Below are 13,760 nucleotides of genomic sequence, written 5' to 3'. Positions count from 1 at the left end.
TGCAGTCGAGAGGCTGCAGCAAGGCCTTCTGTATGGTAAGGATCCTGGTCCTTACCTTTTGTAGTGGTCAGGTGCAGAACATGCGAGCAAAACCTACAGGATAGTCGACCATATACCATCTGACGCAAGTGGGGATAATGACAGAGGCAGTGATGATGAATGGTTGCCAGAAAAAAGAAAATTACTATCTGTAGTTTGTAAAAAGTAAAATTTTCTTTAAAAATATGTTAACACACTGATAAAAATCTGACATTTTCTATAGTGTTTACATTGTTAGGGGGGTTATTTATTATTTTCTTACAAAAATATTTCATTAGTTGCTCAAATGCACATTGTCCACCCTAGTGGACATGTAAACAACTCCTTGAAAAATAAAAAATAAATGAAGGTGATTATTTTTTTCATGCCTAAAGACGAATAAAAACAGATGAGGAAAAAAAAATCCTGAAGTAGGTGATCATAATTTGTACATGAAAGCGCTCGTGGAAAAAAAGACACGATTTTTAGTCATCATGATGAGCTTTAAAGACATCGTGATAAGACTTTTTTTTTTCTTCAAAAAGAGCTCAGTATTGTTCATTCGGTAATGTCATCATCATTGATCTTTTTTTTTTCTTCTTTTTTTTTGTGTGGGGGCAGGGGGTTGTCCCCCCTAATTTCTATTTCTATTACTGTAGTTGAATTATTTGTATAACACTTGCATCTCAAATATTTGTACTACATTATAACTTGCAAATTATTACTTGTGTGACTTGCGTATTTCTTTCTTAACTAGTATTACTTTCCCTGCTTTAATGATTGCGAGCAGCGCCAAAGGCAAACTGACCACTGAAACTGAACCCAGTAAATCATTACTGGAGAGCTTTCATGGCTCAAAAGTTGAAAACACCGTCAAGGGAGTGCATTTCAAAAACCGTCTGGTGTGCACACCCCTTCCATGCCGTCACTATCAGCAGCCAGCTGTAAAAATCGTTTCACCTCTATTCCTACTTTTCACAACATATGAGGACATATGTTACATAACTTTTGCTCCTCCTACTTCTCACCCTTCCCTCAAAAACAACAAATCCCCAGCAGACGGACGGGAAAAATCTCCCCGACGTTATGATTTTTCAAGCTCTTTTCGAGTGTCTGGACGCGAGCGGCTGGCTGCTGTTCGCTTTGGCGGCGCTGCTGCTGACGGACGTGCTGCGGCACTGGCGGCCTGGCACCTTCCCGCCGGGACCTTTGGCCCTGCCTTTCCTCGGGAATGTCTTCACTTCGTTGGACTACAAAGCCTTGGAAGGGGTAAGGCCCAAAAAAAATCATAAGTGACACTGAAAGTTAATAGGCCGCGGTGGTGGACTGCGATCACATGACTTGACTCAAGTTAGACCGAAGTCACCAGTTTTTAGGACTTGGCTAAAATTGCGTGCTATTTAGTTGTAACTCGAGTCCGACTTTAGGCCATGATTTTCTCAGAATCTTTTTTCTATGATTTTTTTTTTTTTTTTTTTTTTCTAAAGAGCTCAGTATTGTTCATTTGGTAATGTCATCATCATTGCTCTTTTTATTTTTTAATTTTTAATTTTTTAATTTTATTATATATTTAAAAAAAAACAATAATAATTTTTTTAATGATTTTTCTACGAATGTCTCATTATTTTATTCATCTGGCGTGTTTTGTTCAGCTCACAAAGAAGTACGGCCCCGTGTTCAGCTTGAGGCAAGGCAGCGAGAGGATGGTGTTTATCTCGGGGTACCGTATGGTCAAAGAGGCGCTCGTCAGCCAGCTGGACAGCTTTGTGGACCGGCCCGTTATCCCGCTCTTCGATAATGTCTTCAAGGGCCTCGGTGAGTGAGCTCATTATTCAATAAGATTCGAACCCGAATGGATGTCAATTGTGCTGTAATTCTTTCGACTTCTTTGCGGCTTTTGACATGTTAACAAGCATCCTTAGCGCTAATTGGGGGGGGGGGGGGTCAGGGGGGGTCAGGGGGGGGGGGGCTCTGGAGATCAATGGATGACATCAAAACATCCGTAACGACGGACTTGCGGAGGATTACAAAAGATTGACTTTACGAATATATGAAGGCGTGGCAGAGATGACTGGAAAAGTCAAACGGAAAAACATTATTGTTTTTTTTAGGGGTGTCAGGCGATTCAAATTTTGTAATCATAATTAATCCCATTACTTTAATAGTTAACTCACGATTAATCGCAAATTTCTATATCTGTTCTAAATGTACAATAAAATAAGTTTTCATCCTCTTGTTAACATAAATGTGGAAAAAATGTTAAGCTAATATAAATAAGGCTGCATTTTTTTAGTAATAATAATTCATAACATTGCGTAAAAAAAAAAAAAAGTTCTGTACTGTAAAAAAGTGATATTGATTTTTTTTTCTGCCACTAGATGGCATAATTGCATTTTCTAGACATTGGTCTATATTAAAGTCTATCTCATCTTTAACATGAAGTAACTTATGAAATCTTGCACATTTTTAAGAATTGTAAAATACAACTTGACCCCAGACTCCACACATAAATGCATTATCATTAAATTTATTACTGCTAAATTTGAACCTGTACTGCGTTGCGACTCGAATTCCCCCCAGTACAGGCTTTCAGATTGGTGGCGTTAATGGAACTTTAAATGAACGTACTAATTTTGACACTCCTCTTTTTTTTTCTTTTTTTTTTACATTTTATTTGGATTTGAAATATATCTCTCATGATACCAGTCCTGGAACTTTTCTGACACATGCAGAAGGACTTCCAGGGTCAAGCCAGTCTTTCGTGGCGACAGTGTGTGCTAACCATTTTTTTGCAGGTATGGTGCTGAGCAACGGTTATCCGTGGAAGAAGCACAGGAAGTTTACCAATTCCCACCTGCGCTACTTTGGAGAGGGCCAGCAATCCCTGGAGAACTACATCCGGGTGGAGTGCGGCTTCCTGTGCGAAGCTTTCAAAGAGGAACAAGGCAAGTCCTGCATTCGGTCATGCTGAGGTGTCTTCAAATTTCATATCGTACTCGCCATCCTCAAACTATTTGCATATTCATGAAGAAGAACATTGAGCTGGTCGTCAAAAGTTTTGAGAGGACCGGCCATTTTGGATTTCATTCGACACTGAGCTTGCCATCGAAACAAAAGCAAATCGATCGAAAAAAGCTTCATAATGTTCCCACGATGCTTTGCGTTCCCAGGGGAGCCGTTCAACCCCCACTACACCCTCACCAACGCGGTGGGCAACGTCATCTACTCGGTGCTGTTCGGACACCGCTTTGAATACAGCGATGGGAAAATCCGCAAGTTTCTCGAGTTGGACAACGAGGCCATTCTGCTCTCCGGATCACCAATCGCGCAGGTCCAAGACCGGCGGCATCCTCGGGAAAAAAAAAAAAAAAAAAACGGCCTGAAGTTGACTTTTTTTTTGTTCCGTCCACAGCTCTACAACGCCTTCCCTTCTCTTTTGAAGTACCTGCCGGGCTCGCACCAGACGGTTCTCGCCAACTACAATGAGATCGAGCACTTCCTGGAGGAGGAAGTGCTGAAGCACCAGGAGCAGTGGAACCCGGACCAACCCCGGGACTTCATTGATGTGTACCTCGCGGAGATAGAAAAGGTGGGACACTTGAACTCATTGGCTTGCAGCCATTTTCGCCGTTCTACTGGATTTGGACTGATTTTGCACGGCCCACAGAATATTGTGTTCTGTTGCTATAGAAACATGGAACCTACCAAAAGAAAGATCGTCAGAAAAAAAGTATATTTGTATCCCGTTTCCGTTTAGCAGCAATTAGCATTGTAGCTAAGTTTCATCATTATTCACAAATGTTTAAAACAGTGGGGAAAAGAACCTTTTGCAACGTTGATCTCTTATACTCTTCTGCCACCCGCTGGCCGTTTTTGTAATAACTACCATTGCTTCAAGCATTCTATTCAGTTCAGAGGCCGTATCAAAGCTTTCTGTATGCTCTAGCTTTAAAAAAACGTATAAATGCATCTTTGGGAGGACGGTCATATTCAAAATATAACGTATTTATACGGTTTTGGGAGCCGATGAGTTCAAAATGATATCTGTTAAAGTGACCTGTAAATGATTGCATATTTGATAGATGAAGGAAGACCCCAAAGCCGGATTCAACATTGAAAGCTTGGTGGTCTCCACCCTGGATCTCATGGAGGCGGGCACAGAGACCTCGGCCACCACCTTGCGTTGGGCTCTGGTGTACATGATGCACTACCCGGAGATACAAAGTGAGATCCCGAATCTCCGCAGACCACAAGCCGCTTATTTGTGATTTTTTTTTTATTTTTTTTCTTTTTCTGGCGCTCCCCAGAGAAAGTCCAGGCGGAAATTGACGACGTGATCGGACAATCTCGCCCGCCTGCACTGGCCGACAGACCCAACATGCCCTACGCCGAAGCCGTCATCTACGAGACTCAGAGGGTGGGCAACATTGTTCCCTTGGGATTGGCCAAGATGGCCAGCAAGGAGGCCACGCTGGGCGGATACGTCATCCCGAAGGTTAATAATGGCTGTCAGACCAGGGGGGGAAATACCAAGCAATTTTTCTAACCAACTTTCAGGGAGGCAAAAGAATAATGACAACTCGCCATTCCAAGAGCGCCTGCAGGGGGGGGGGGGGTCCTAAATATGCTATGGAAATATGAAACTGAACTATGACATCATCTCTCCCTTTCCAGGGCACGGCCATCGTTACCAACCTGGCGTCTGTGCTTTTCGACGAGAACGAGTGGGAGACGCCGGACAAGTTCAACCCGCAACACTTCCTGGATTCGGAGGGCCGCTTCCGCAGAAGAGACGCCTTTCTGCCATTTTCTGCAGGTTTGCGTCGACATTCTTAATGAGCTGGAAGCACAAATTTGATTTTGCAAAAGGAAAAAAATAATAATATATATATATATATATATAGTTATGTATGAAAATATATATAGGAATATTATATTAATACACATAAATTCAAATTTCCATACATACATTAAAGATGCATTGTGGAGTTGAAAATGCTAATATTAAACATTTTTGTACATCATGCATGCTCCACTCATGCCCAGATGAGTACAATGACTTTTTTCTTCACTTCAGTGTCAAGGTTTTTAATCTCAATGGGACTGACCTGGTTAAATGAAAAATTAAAAATGAGTGCTCACCCCAAACACACCACAGTTTCTTGAGGGGGGGGGGGGGGGGGGAGTGGCAACTTTACACAGAGGCTGCAGTTACGCTTTAGGCCAGAGGGGGCAGTCACGAGTATAAAAAAAAAGTGACCAAGTCCACAGTGCTCCTTTAATATAATATATGAATGGAAAATGTGGGGGGGAAAAACTTAATTTTAATAACATTAAGACAATCATTTCTTAGCAAGTTTATATATTAGTATTATTTTGTTTTTATATGTCAAATAGTTAACGATTGTTATACTGTAATAAAATAATTAATTCTCACATTTTGATCTTATTAGTTGTAATTAAAATATCATTTATTTATGTAAAAATATTCAATTTGACTATTTTTAATTTTTTATTTGCAATAATTAAATTGATAAGAAAGTAAATAAAAGAATGCATATACAATGATAAATTAGCACGCTTTAATATTATTAACAATCATTTATTTATCAATTTCATAACATAAATACAAAAATGTTAAATTCATATACACTATATGATTTTTATTTATATTTATTTTTCAATAAAGAATTCAACCAATTTAAAAGATATATATTAAAAGTGCTGTAAATGTGGACTGCTGGAAGGCTCCATCGGTTCATCGTTACGATGCCTTTGCATCCCAAATGAATGATACCATTTCCGGTGATGGGGCGTGCCTCCATCTTGGAGTATAAGTGTGCAATTTTTTATTTTGTACTATTTTCTAATTGTTCATTTCATTTACTTGTTTTCTCCCAGGCAAGCGAGCGTGTTTGGGCGAGCAGCTGGCGCGAATGGAACTCTTCATGTTCTTCACGGCCCTCCTGCAACGCTTCACCTTCGCCGCCGTCCCCGGGGAGACGGCGAGCCTGGTGGGCGTGGAGGGATTCACCAATTCCCCCGCAGAGTTCCGGACCCTCGCCGTACTCCGCTGATGGCCTCCCTGCACAAATCACCGCGCAGTTAGGACCGCCAGATGATTAGGATTATGAATTCACCTTTTAGTACAACAATGGATTCGAACTAAAACAATACGTGTTTTTTTTCAACCCACCATTAAAACAACCTGTCCAACGTGGTACTACTTGTGATATCTGCCTCTGATCAACACAATTAAGATTAAGAACAAAATAGTTTCATTTTACATTTAGAACAGATATAACATTTGTGCTTAACTCATTCACTACCATTGACTGATATAGACGTCAAAAATTAATTTGAACTATTTCTATTAGTTAAACATTTTTTTTCCACTTTCGTTAACAAGAGTGTGAAAACCTAGAATTTTTTTTTTACGGTACATTTAGAACATAAAATTTGTCATTAATCGTGAGTTAACTAGTGAAATCATGCGATTAATTACGATAACATTTTTAATCGCCTGACGCCCCTAATTTTTTATAATTTTTTCTTTTAGTTTTTTTTTAAATCGCGTCACATGAATAAATGTTTTCATTGTAATTAATCACATGACTTCAATAATTAACTCACGATTAATCAAAAATGTTATATCTGTTCTAAATGTATAAATATATATATTCATGTATAAATATATATATTATATTATATTATATTATATATTATATTATACATAAATATATAATAAAAAACTTTTTTTTTTAGGTTTCATACTCTTGAAAAGGGGAAAAAGTGGAAAACTACTAGAAATAAATAAATAAATGAATTTTTGACGTCTATAGCCGTCAATGGCAGTGAATGAGTTAATTGTGAGTTAACTATTGAAGTATTGCGATTAATTATGATTAAAAAATGTCATCGCCTGACACCCTTACTATACAGGCCTGTGTATATTTGTAAATGACATCAACCCAAGTAATGCCCCCAAACGGCCCAAACTATTTACTAGTTAAGGACCTGCTAGGAGGGAGTCCAATTTATATACTAGAACATGCAACCTCTATCAATTAGCACTTTCTACATAGCCAAACTTCCATAAATATATAACAATATATATCCGATAACTCAAAGAGTTACTTTAAAATGTCAAATGAAGAGCATGAGAGCGATCCTCCCATTTTGATAGGATGTGTTTATTTTGGTGGCGCTCAAGTAGCCCGCAGTGTTGATTTAATTAGAGGAGGTATGTGCAAACGCTATAAACGCCGCGTTGGCCAAGCGGCGCTGGCACAACGACCCAACGGGACATCATGTGGACGTGCAACGACGTGTTTCTGGGTTTGGATGTCTGGGGGGTGCTCATTTTATGCCTGGCGCTTTTCCTCCTGGGGTGCACCCTTGGCAAGAAGGAGCCAGCTCACTTCCCACCCGGACCGGTTGCGCTGCCTCTCGTCGGCAACGTCTTCAACATTGCTGCCAAGCAGCCTCACGTGTACCTGACGCAGGTTGGAATTGATGCATTAACATTTTATTATTTGGTTGTCAATTGCCTTTTCGCGGGGGTCTTAACAATGCACAGATTAGATCAGGAAAAAATCAGCCCCGGACTTCAGTTTGCTTGATTCAAATTGGGTGGACACGAATATCTTGACAGGTAGCACGAAAAAGTCTCAAAGACCCATAACTGAAGATAAACAGGAAGTCAAAAATGGGGGTTTTAAGAAATCATTTTGGGCTGGATTCAAGGGCTTAAATTCTTAAATTAATTAAAAATTAATTAATAAAAATGTAGTTCATACCATCTGTTTTTCTGAGCAACATTAAACAGGACGCACGAAAAGGTCTGAAGGAAAAATAATTGAAAATGAACAGGATGTCAGAAATGTTGTTGAAGAAGCAATTTTGGACTGAATTTAAAGGGCTTGGAAGTTTTATTTTAAAAAATGGTTGAAAATGCCTGTTTTTCCTGATCAATATATATAATGTCTATCTTAACAGGACGCATGAAAAAGTCTCAAAGACCCATAACTGAAGATAAACAGGAAGTCAAAAATGTGGGTTTTAAGAAATCATTTTGGGCTGGATTCAAAGGCTTGAATTCTTAAATTAATTTAAAATTAATTAATAAAAATGTAGTTCATACCATCTGTTTTTCTGAGCAACATTAAATTGGGCTGACATATCTATCATAACAGGACGCACGAAAAGGGCTGAAGGAAAAATAATTGAAAATGAAAAGGATGTCAGAAATGTTGTTGAAGAAGCAATTTTGGACTGAATTTAAAGGGCTTGGAAGTTTTATTTAAAAAAATGGTTGAAAATGCCTGTTTTTCCTGATCAATATATAATGTCTATTGTTAGGGTAGACAATTTTAAGTATTGTACTCTTTGCGTGTTCAATTAACTGAATGGTGAGATCCTGGTGAAGAAGTCCCTTTGCAAAGGTAAATAATTATCAGAAGCTTCTGATGACAAAAGGCTGACGACACTGAAGCCGTGTTCCATCAGGTTCTGTGTCGTCCACTCCGGCACATCATTATTTATTGAAAAGTGGGTGAAAAGTCTCCACCCATCAGCCCACAATACATTTGTTTACAACTCAGTAAAAACAAGAGAATTCCTCTCTCCTCCCTTCTGCAAGTTCCCATAGCTATAAATCAGATTAGAGAAAAACAATCATACATCAGCCTGTCTCTTCCGACAGAGACAGGTACCAGACACATACACTCCCTTATTTTCTCAGGAGTGTGAGACAGATACAATAGACAATCCCATTCATTGAGCTCCACAGCTATAACTAAATCCAAAACGGCTAAAATATAAATTGAAACTGAAAAACAATGTTAATAACTTATCACTATCTTAACAGGACGCACGAAAAAAGTCTCAAAGACCCATAACTGAAAATAAACAGGAAGTTTAAAAAAAAATGTTGGTTTTAAGAAATAATTTTGGCCCGAAATCAAAGGTTTGAAAGTTAAATTTTATTTTCTTTAAATAACTCACAACACCGGTTTTGCTGATTTGACATGAAATTGGGTGGACATGTCTGTCATAACGCTGCCTGAAATTGAACAGGAAGTCAGCAAATTTGGTTTTAAAGAAACAATTTTGGGCCGAATTCAAGGGCTTAAAAGTTAAACTGATCAACAGCGAATTTTAAGCAGCGATGGCTTTATGTGTCCTTAAAGTACCCGGTATTATTGACACTGATTAAAAAAAAAATACCGTTTTTTTTTTTTTTTTTTTTTAAATGAACTTTCTTACCAGCTGTGTCTGTTGTGTACTAGCTAACAACTTGAGATCATGTAGCTTCATCGTGCTCGACTGGAATCTTCTCCCACGGCTTCCTCCGGGAGGGGGGGGGGGGGACTGCTAAATGCTTCCACTAACAACAAATTGCCAAATTGCTGCTGACCAAGTTCAACACAGAGGAAATATTGTGTCGGAATCATGACGCGCCTCAGCTGACCACAGGGCGCCATTGTCCCCCGTTGGCGCGCAGTTGGCCGACACCTACGGGAACGTCTTCTGCCTCCGGGTGGGACGAGACAAGACGCTGTTCGTATGCGGGTGGAAGATGGTGAAGGAAGTGCTGATAACGCAGGCTGACATGTTTGTGGACAGGCCGCATCAGGACTTGTTTTCCAGACTGTACAATCATCACACAGGTAGCGTTAAGAACACGCGCGTTTGGCGGCGGGTACGACGCCGCACGCCCTCGCTTATCGCATGAGGTGAGAGTTTGCTGTGCGTTTTTGCGTCTCGAAGGGGGGCTTCTGTGCAGCAACGGCAAGACGTGGAAGAGGCAGCGTCACTTCGCCATGGGCACGCTACGCACCTTCGGCCTGGCCGACGGCACCATTGAGACGAGCATCTGCCAGGAGAGCCGGCACCTGCGCCGGGCCATGGACGAACACAAAGGTGACAAGTCACCCAAACGAAGCAAACATTTACGGACGAGAGCCGAGATGAAAGAGGCCTGAGGTGGCTTCAACGTAATGTGTCAAATAAACATCATCTCCGCTCAGGTCAATTGTTCGATCCGGCGGCCGAGTTGAACAGCGCGGTGGCGAACATCATCTGCCAGGTTGTATTTGGGAGAAGGTTCGACTACGACGACCCAAACTTCCAGCAGCTTCACGCCACCATGACAGAGTTGATCTTTTTGGAAGGTTCTGTGTGGGCCCTGGTGAGGGAACTCGGATGCTAACTCTGATGCTAATAATCGTTAGCACGGCAACACAATAGCACTGTGTTCTCTCGGTGCAGCTCAGTAACGAGCAACGTGGATCTGAAACTAACTCACATTGGGCAAAACTTATTTTCAAACTTAGTTGCTAACTCTGATGCTAATTCAAATACTCGTCACAACAAAACAAAAACACTTTACCTTGACTCTCCCTTTGCTTTAGCTCTTTATTGCCTCCCTTAATGACATAAGTCAGGAACTTGCTCACAACACACGGGAAACGTAGATGCTAATTTAATGCTAACTCAGTCGCTAACTAAGATGGGAATCGTGAAAACAGAAAAGCACTTTGTCCAACTGTGTTCCTTTGCTCTACGATAGCTTCTTGCGGACCTTTTGTAAGCGACAAACTCAAAGGAAGCTCGGAGGCTAACATAGACGCTAACTCAGACGCTAATTGTTATGATGGCAACAGATTAGCACTCCCTGTTCCACCCTCGGGGTGGAACTCGCTCGCATAGGACAGGAACTCGGATGCTAGCTTGGATGCTATCTCAGAAGCTAACTCAGCTGCTAGCTTACATGCTAATCATGACAACAGAAAAGCACATTTGTCCAAATAATTGTTTCCTTTGCTGTAGCGCTACGATGTAAGCGACAAACTCAAACGAAGCTCGGAGGCTAACATAGACGCTAACTCAGATGCTAACTCAGATGCTAACTCAGATGCTAATTGTTAAGATGGCAACAGATTAGCACTCCCTGTTCCCTCGGGACAGCACTACAATGCCATTCTCGGGGTGGAACTCGTTCGCATAGGACAGGAACTCGAATGCTAGCTTGGATGCTATCTCAGAAGCTAACTCAGCTGCTAGCTTACATTCTAATCATGACAACAGAAAAGCACATTTGTCCAAATAATTGTTTCCTTTGCTGTAGCGCTACGATGCCTTCCCCCCCGTGGGTGGTCTCGCATCGGACAGAATCCTCAAATGCTAACTCAGATGCTAATTCAGATGCTAATCACGACATGAACGCACTTTCGTCCGACTATGTTCCCCGGGTGCAGCTCTACAATGCCTTCCCAGCAGTGATGAAGCGATTGCCTGGTCCCCACCAAAGAATCTTCACCACCTTCCAAGCCTTGCAGGAGTTCATCAGAGCCCAGATCGAAAGCCACAAATTGGATTTGGACCCCAGCAACCCACGAGATTACATCGACGCCTTTCTGGCGGAGATCAAAGTAAGCCGACGATGCTTCGGATCTCCAAAAAAAAGGACGCGAGCCTGACTTTGCGTTTTCCGGCTTCTCCTGACAGGACAAAGAAAACAGTGAGGCGGGTTTCACAGAAGACAATCTGGTTCTGTGCTGTCTGGATCTGTTCCTCGCCGGGACAGAGACTTCCTCCAAGACACTGCAGTGGGGCCTCGTCTTCCTGATCCAGAACCCTCAAATCCAGGGTGGGACCAGAATGGAACATGAATTTTGGCTTCAATCAGAAATGTTCTTATTATCATCTTTCAATAACAATGGATCCATTTTCCCAAATAATCAATCACTGATATTTGGATGGATCTTCATTTCCTCCCTTCATCGCAACATCAATATTTTCCTTCTTTTTACCAAGACAAAGTCCAGGAGGAGATTGAACGAGTGATCGGGCCGAGCCGCTTTCCCAAGATGGCCGACAGAGCCCACATGCCCTACACGAACGCCGTCATCCATGAGATCCAGAGGATGGCCAACATCGTCCCTCTCAACGGAGCCAGAGTGGCCTCGAAAGACACACGGCTGGGGGACTACGCCATACCCAAGGTGCGAGCATCCGGAACGCCGCCTCATTTAAATATCACCAATCAACACCAAATTGGGTGAACGTGTCGATCCTAGTTTATAACTCGCGAGTTCTCACATCCTTGAGAAAGTGGGGGGGGGGGGGGGGGTATGATCCGAGGCACAAAATGTCTCAGGAAGTCATAAAGAAAAATGTATGCAAATCAGCCATTTTGGTTTGACTAAGCCATTTTCCACTCAATAGTACCCCGCAGGGTTTGAATAAATTAGCCCCATGACACAAGTTCCTCCAATCAACATGAAAATGGGTGGACATGTTGTCTTATCATGTGTTAAATGCTGAAAAAAAATCTCAAGAACACATCAAAAAATTAAACAGGAAGTCGGCCATTTTGGTTTGGATCAGTGATTTCTCACTCCTAAGTACTCCTCTGGAAAGTTTGAAAAAAATGATCCCCCTGACACCAGTTCCGCTAATCATCATGAAATTGGGCGGGCATATCTATCAGGATACAGTGCTTGAAAAAATCTCAAGAACCCATGCCCAAGACTAAACAGGAAGTCGGCCATTTTGTTTTGAATCAGTGATTTTTTTTCACTCAAAGTAACTCCTAAAAACCACCATTTTCACCCATCAACACGAAATTGGATGTGACTGAAAGTTTGAAAAAAAAAATGATCCCCCGACACTTGCGTAACATGAACTTTGGCGGCCATTTTGTAGGGCAGCAGCGTGTTGCCCATCTTGACGTCGGTGCTGTTCGACAAGAACGAATGGGAAACGCCGCACACCTTCAACCCCGGACACTTCCTGGACTCCGATGGCCATTTTGTGAAAAGGAATGCATTCTTACCTTTCTCCGCAGGTAATAAAGCCGCCGTTGTGGGGGTTTGCTAGGAAACAAGAAGCAGAACTTTAGCGGGTGTTTTGTTTTTGTTTCAGGAAAGCGTGCGTGTCTGGGCGAGGGCCTGGCCAGGATGGAGCTCTTCTTGTTCCTGGTGGCGATGTTGCAGAAGTTCGCCTTCTCCACTGCGGAAGGAGTTGAACTGAGCTATGAGGGAATCATCGGAGTGACGCGCACGCCGCACCCCTTCGAGGTCCGCGCCACGGACCGCTGACGCTCAAACATGCGCAACCGCCGTGTTGTCATTGGTTGCCAAATTGAAGTTGATCCGACTAAGCAGATGCGGGCTTTGATTTAAAAAAATAATAAAAAATTCTCCAGTGCAACATTAAGGAATGATGCTTTGCTTTACATGATTTTACTTGAGTTCTTTTTTTTTTTTTTTAATTATATCGTCATACCGTTTTCATTTCAGTGCGAGGATAAGAAAGTAGACTTTGTTCCTGTCGGTCTCCGCTATCGCATTATCAGGTCGCTGTTCGATAAAGCAATCCGTGTGGTTGGGGGCGGCCATTTGCAGGAGGCAGATGATAAACTGCCTGTTCATGTTTTCACATCTGACCTCGTTCGGAAATAAGACAGACGATTCTTACTGGATGCATTTCAACTGCATGTTGCTATTAAATCGTATTGATTGCTCTTCAGGCGCTTGCCATGTCGTCTGTTCAATATTTTCCCGTGGCAGTCTAAAAAAAAACGATGACTCATGTTCTCTGATTATTCTCTGATGATAACGGTTGCTCATTATTGGTTGATGTATGTTTAGCGGAAGTATAAATGACCGTGATATATATTGTCATGCTTCGTAGCCTCGATAGCTCGCCAGCTTGATCAGCCACTTAATCAACAA

General features: G+C 41.7%; 2 protein-coding genes across 2 annotated transcripts; both read left to right on the top strand.

Moving 5' to 3' along the window:
• The first annotated feature begins 940 nt into the window (after window positions 1–940).
• Window positions 941–6,238, top strand: LOC147166509 (cytochrome P450 2J2-like). The gene is made up of 9 exons (XM_086089874.1): window positions 941–1,287; window positions 1,671–1,833; window positions 2,814–2,963; window positions 3,189–3,349; window positions 3,431–3,607; window positions 4,101–4,242; window positions 4,326–4,513; window positions 4,693–4,834; window positions 5,920–6,238. The coding sequence occupies exons 1-9, from the start codon at window positions 1,105–1,107 to the stop codon at window positions 6,093–6,095; spliced, it is 1,482 nt and encodes a 493-aa protein (XP_085946000.1). The 5' UTR covers window positions 941–1,104; the 3' UTR covers window positions 6,096–6,238.
• A 1,058-nt stretch (window positions 6,239–7,296) lies between these two features.
• Window positions 7,297–13,554, top strand: LOC147166508 (cytochrome P450 2J6-like). Its single transcript, XM_086089873.1, has 9 exons — window positions 7,297–7,523; window positions 9,524–9,689; window positions 9,790–9,942; window positions 10,050–10,210; window positions 11,280–11,453; window positions 11,530–11,671; window positions 11,839–12,026; window positions 12,730–12,871; window positions 12,949–13,554. Exons 1-9 carry the CDS (start codon window positions 7,329–7,331, stop codon window positions 13,122–13,124), a joined length of 1,497 nt encoding a protein of 498 aa, XP_085945999.1. The 5' UTR covers window positions 7,297–7,328; the 3' UTR covers window positions 13,125–13,554.
• The last annotated feature ends 206 nt before the right edge of the window (window positions 13,555–13,760 follow it).

Source organism: Leptonotus elevatus, chromosome 11 (assembly GCF_054856555.1).
Source record: "Leptonotus elevatus isolate MCC_2025b chromosome 11, RoL_Lele_1.0, whole genome shotgun sequence".
NCBI classification, from domain to species: domain Eukaryota; kingdom Metazoa; phylum Chordata; class Actinopteri; order Syngnathiformes; family Syngnathidae; genus Leptonotus; species Leptonotus elevatus.
The sequence above is the reverse complement of the archived record's forward strand: the minus strand, read 5'-3'. Positions and strand labels throughout refer to the sequence as shown.

Bases quoted from the DNA above. Each gene is read 5' to 3' on its own strand.
- LOC147166508 (XM_086089873.1), top strand. From the start codon at position 7,329: ATGTGGACGTGCAACGACGTGTTTCTGGGTTTGGATGTCTGGGGGGTG. The intron at 7,524-9,523 runs GTTGGAATTGAT...GTTGGCGCGCAG, and splicing joins CTCACGTGTACCTGACGCAG to TTGGCCGACACCTACGGGAA. The intron at 11,672-11,838 runs GTGGGACCAGAA...CTTTTTACCAAG, and splicing joins CCAGAACCCTCAAATCCAGG to ACAAAGTCCAGGAGGAGATT.
- LOC147166509 (XM_086089874.1), top strand. From the start codon at position 1,105: ATGATTTTTCAAGCTCTTTTCGAGTGTCTGGACGCGAGCGGCTGGCTG. The intron at 2,964-3,188 runs GCAAGTCCTGCA...TTGCGTTCCCAG, and splicing joins AGCTTTCAAAGAGGAACAAG to GGGAGCCGTTCAACCCCCAC. The intron at 3,608-4,100 runs GTGGGACACTTG...CATATTTGATAG, and splicing joins ACCTCGCGGAGATAGAAAAG to ATGAAGGAAGACCCCAAAGC.